We start from the raw sequence: 5,192 nt of genomic DNA on the forward strand, positions 1-5,192 counted from the left end.
AATGGGTCCATGTTTTGTAGACTGGCGAGACTGAGTGGAGTCTCCTTATATCTTCCTTCATGGACTATGCTTAAGACGGTCTTGAATATGCTTTCTTTTTAAAATGCAATATTCCAATTGGAGGAACTAATCGAAATATCACGGAAATAGCCGATTCACAAATAAGCACGATCTTAAGTATATCTTTTAAGTCGATCTTGAATCAAATAAGAATTACTTAGATAAAAACTTCTTCGCGAAGACAGCTTGTCTCATCACTATGAAATATATCGTTCTTGAGGCGATCTTAATTGAATAAGACGATCTTCATCAAGACATTCTTAAGTACTGATTTGAGCTCGGACTATGGCCCGTATTCATAGTCGAAGCTTAAGGCGACACCTAAGACCATCTTGACGAAGATCGTCTTATTCAATAAAGATCATCTCAAGACGAATATAATTCATAGACATGAAATAAGATAATCTTGGCGAAGGAGTTCTTATTTAAGGAATTCTTATTCTATCCGAGATTGTCTTCGCGAAGGTATGCTCAAGATAATACTTATTGAGTATTCGGCTATTTCCGTATTATTTCTGTTAAATTAACCAATGAAAACGATTATTTCTTTTAAATCAAAGTATAACTGTAGCATGATCGCAATTCGCAAAGAACAATTTGTTGAGGTGACTCGTTTGTTGTTACAGGGAAATAATTACTTCGGTATTTATTTAGAACATTTCCCTCTTTTCCAATTTTGATTGAAATTGTAGGCTCAGGGGGTCAATCACGTAACTTTTTCTCTAGGGCGGAAACGTGAAAACTTTTATGATTGTATGTATGAACATATACACACATATATGCAAAAAATTTTCACTTTTCACATTTCCGCCCTAGGGGAAAAAGTACGTGATTGACCCCCAGGCGGGATCCTCATACAGGCGCCAGCGCTTTAGCGCCAAACGCTGATTGGTGTAAATTTGCGAAAAACGGGTGGAGGGGATAGATAGCAAGAAAGCACCAGCGCTGTCATGAGGATTGAGTTTTTCACGATTTTTTGGCGCTTAAGCGCCAAAATGTATGCACTATCGTAAATATAGTCGAATTTCTTTCTTGTAGACCGTGGACCATTGTGACTGTGGTGACTCGACAAGTTTAAAGCATTGCTTAAATCTTTACAATAAGTAAACATTAAATCATATAAATATACGTACGTATAGTTACATTAAAAGCCAAATTACAAACTGTTAAATAAACAAATATTGTACTAAACAATTACATTCAATGTAAAAAAACAAACATGTTGAGGAAAATAATCGTTGCTTAAATCTTTACAATAAGTAAACATTAAATCATATAAATATACGTACGTATAGTTACATTAAAAGCCAAATTACAAACTCTTAAATAAACAAATATTGTACTAAACAATTACATTCAAGGTAAAAAAAACGAACATGTTGAGAAAAATAAACGTTGCTTAAATCTTTAAAATAAGTAAACATTAAGTCATATAAGTATACGTATGTAGTTACATTATGTATCACAGCAGTATATGTATATAAATGTACTACGTTTTTATAATCTCCCTCCTCTGTATCAGCAAACAATCTTCTAATGTTGGCTTCACTTTCTCCAACATATTTATCCCAAATTTGTGGATCATTTACAATCTTTGGTTCTCTTGCATTTAACAACTAATAGGAACAAATATAGGAACAATGGTCCCTATTTGTCGACCCACTAATTTTTTACTGTACCAAGTGATCCTGATAAAGTATAAGTATAAAGTATAACAGTAATATATATTCATGCGAACATTACTTATAAGCAAATTGAAAATGTAATAGGATTAATTCGAGTATCTTTAAACAAAAAGAAATTAAATTTTTTTACATGTAATAGTTTTTCATGTTTAATTATATCCAAAGGTATTCAATTATATTATCCGGCCATTTTAGAGAAATCTTGTTGAAGGCTTACTTAAAGTATAGACTATTAAAAAATTAAAACAATTATATTGTTATAATTGTTTTAATTCTTTCAATTGTCTATACTTGAAGTAAGTCTTCAACTAGATCTCTCTCTAAAATGGATAATATAATTAAATATTTTGGGATATAATTAAAGATCATTTATAATATACACATTTATATTTTCATAATATATTGCGGAATTTTATCGAAAAATATTTGCTGAAGTACACTTACTTGAAGGTTAGCCATTTTTTTTCTTCATTTGTGATTGTGTATACGCGACGCACATCGGCACATATGTGTTCAAGCGCTGATTGAAAAAGTTCGACTCGGTCGAACTTTGGGCGCCGTGTTGTTATCGGAATGTCACTAGACAATGGATGTAGCTGCTAAAGATTGAATTTTTTTAATTTTGTGAAAAACATATAAAATGAAATAGATTTGCACATAATTTGATACAAAGAAATATAAAATAGAAATATAAAGATAGTTTATAATTTAAAAGTTTATTTATAAAATTGGACAAGAAATATCGTTACCATTTTTCTCAATTGGACAGCTCTTATTGGCTATTGTTCAACTTTTGAAACAGCGTTTGAGCGCTGGCGCTAAAGCGCTGGCGCCTGTATGAGGATCCAGCCTCATTCGACTAATTTCTTTCTATTATACTACTAACATTTAAAAAATGTCTAAAAATAAACATTATACAATGTTAGAGAAGAAAATTTTCCTTGAAATTTTAAAAGATTTCAAACATATTATTGAAGTAAAGAAGAGCGATTCATCAACTCTTCATGATAAAGAAATTGCGTGGAATGAGATATGCAAGCAATTACAACGAAGCCTCAATGATTTCGCAAGAGGTAAATATTAAAAAGAGGTTAGTTCGAATTGTGCACATATTTAACAGTAATAAAAATCTTTTTCCTGTTATAGCGTACATTACAACAATTGAAAAAGTTGTGGACTAACTTAAAACAGACTCAGAGAGAATTGTTAACCAAAGAAAAACAGGCTCGTTTTGCAACTAGTGGTGGTCCACCACCTCCAGAGATAAATATTGATCCCGATATAGCCACAATAGCACCACATCTCATGACAACAGCTCCTGTTATTTTTACATCAAATATGACAGAAAGTGAAATTGATGGTAAATAGTTTCGAAAAATATATTAATAAATATATATACAGTGGTGTGCAAAGGTTTCAGGCCAGTAACATTTTATAATTTAAAAAAGAACCTGATAAAATTTTAATCATTATCCAATGTTAGTACAAGATTCGTTACCCACATATTATACTAACACTCGATTATAATTAAAATTTTATCAGATTTTTTTTTATAAATTAGAATACGAAATGTGACTGACCAGAAACTTTTGCACTGTACATATACATAGATATAGAGGAATAAATAAGAAAGAATGTTTAAACATCTTTTATTATCTGATATATGATATAACTGCAAAATAAAATAATATTTGATAGATAAATTTTATAAATTTTAATGTTTATTACAGAATTTTGTTTTATGTATGTTTCAGAAAAGAGCGAAGATATTTTTCATATTTTACAAAATGATACAGAAAAAGATAATAATATTATACTAATTGATGAAATTAATGACGAAGTACAAAAAGGTAAAGTTAAAACGAATTAAAAATAATAAAATAGAAAAGGTTTTACAAAATTGTATTAACTATTGTTTATATAGTTTATTTTATACATATTATTTATTTTAATATATTATAATCGTTTAGGACTGAGAAAAATTGTGTGTGTTTGCTATAATAACTTTTATAAGTAATATAAGTTAGCTAATTCAAATGTAAAAATATGATGCGGTAATTGATGCGCACACGTCCAAAAGTTTAAATTTATTACGCTTTTACGGCTTTCATGGGTATTTTCTTCAAGTATACCAGAAGGTTTGCGGGTTATCGCCGTGTCTTTCTTCATTATTAATGTCAACGTTTCGTGAACCGTGCCGTTCACTTCGTCAGGGCAAGGGGTGCGCTGATACGTTGGCATTAATAATGAAGAAAGACAAGACTATAACGCGCAAACCTCTTGGTATAATTGAAGTTTAAATTTATAAGTAAATTATATTTGACTTGTTGTTATTTGACTTGTGTTCTTTCAGGTGAAAGAATAACTGAAAAGACTGTAGACAAAGAGAATCAAAAGATTGACGTTTTAAATAAAGGTAATGTAATAATTGTTAAATAATATTTTTTATAAAATATAATTCTTAGGGAGCATCCCGTTGGAGAAAGAAATAGCGGAATAGAATTATTCTGATTGGTTATTGCTCGAAACATCGGTGAAAACGAGCATTAGCCAATCACAAATATTCCGTTTCCATCGGGACGCACCATTATAATCTTGATTAAGGCCCTTTTGACCAACTCCAATTAATTTAAATCAACGATTCAGTAACAGCAAGAACCAATCAAAATTACGGTTTATAAAAATAAGGTTTACTGAATACTAAACTGAAGGAAAAAAGAACGCATCCTCTGTCTCAGAACTATTTTCTTACTACGAGTACCTAAAATGCGAATGTTTATGTTCAAATGTACATCATATCATCATAAATATTATTTTAATATTGATATTATTTAATCATTTCTCATTTTTTGGGTTTGTAGTTCAAAAGAAAAAATGTTTACAAACCCATTTTTCCCTGCACCTTGAATTTCGATATTTTGTTATATTCTTAAGACAAAAAACATGATTATTATTACAGGTTTCTTTTACCGATTCCACGTACTACCGATGCCACAGAAACATCAAAAAACGAATTCCCATTTGCAAGCACCTATAGGTGAAATCTGCTTCAAGCGCACCATGATGGTACAAAAATGATCATATTTATTATTAATTAATTAGGCACAAAAATCGATTTTTTTCAAAAAGAGTTCGATAAATTTTTTTTTATTTGGGCTTAGATTATATCTGAGATGCCGCAGAAACATATTAAAAGACGAATTCCCATTTGCGAGCACCTCTAGGTGAATTCATAGTTATTAAACATTAATTAGATCAAAAGTGGTCATATTTGGCTTTTTTTCAATGGCTCAGAAAAATTTCAAAAAATGACTAAGTTATGGAGAGATGAATTAAAAAATTATATATTTTCTCGAAAATGCGACGTGATAGGAAAATTCTGCTAGCGCCATCGTTTTCAGCACGAAAAATCCGTTCGGAAATGATATTGCGATTGTCAAAGGCAAA

At 30.4% G+C, this 5,192-nt stretch overlaps 1 protein-coding gene across 1 annotated transcript; it reads left to right on the top strand.

Moving 5' to 3' along the window:
- The first annotated feature begins 2,744 nt into the window (after window positions 1-2,744).
- Window positions 2,745-4,823, top strand: LOC108782335 (uncharacterized). The gene is made up of 5 exons (XM_018550593.1): window positions 2,745-2,818; window positions 2,892-3,105; window positions 3,500-3,595; window positions 4,099-4,161; window positions 4,705-4,823. The coding sequence occupies exons 1-5, from the start codon at window positions 2,750-2,752 to the stop codon at window positions 4,821-4,823; spliced, it is 561 nt and encodes a 186-aa protein (XP_018406095.1). The 5' UTR covers window positions 2,745-2,749.
- Window positions 4,824-5,192: the final 369 nt, after the last annotated feature.

This window comes from Cyphomyrmex costatus, unplaced genomic scaffold, assembly GCF_001594065.2.
Source record: "Cyphomyrmex costatus isolate MS0001 unplaced genomic scaffold, Ccosl1.0 scaffold1236, whole genome shotgun sequence".
NCBI classification, from domain to species: domain Eukaryota; kingdom Metazoa; phylum Arthropoda; class Insecta; order Hymenoptera; family Formicidae; genus Cyphomyrmex; species Cyphomyrmex costatus.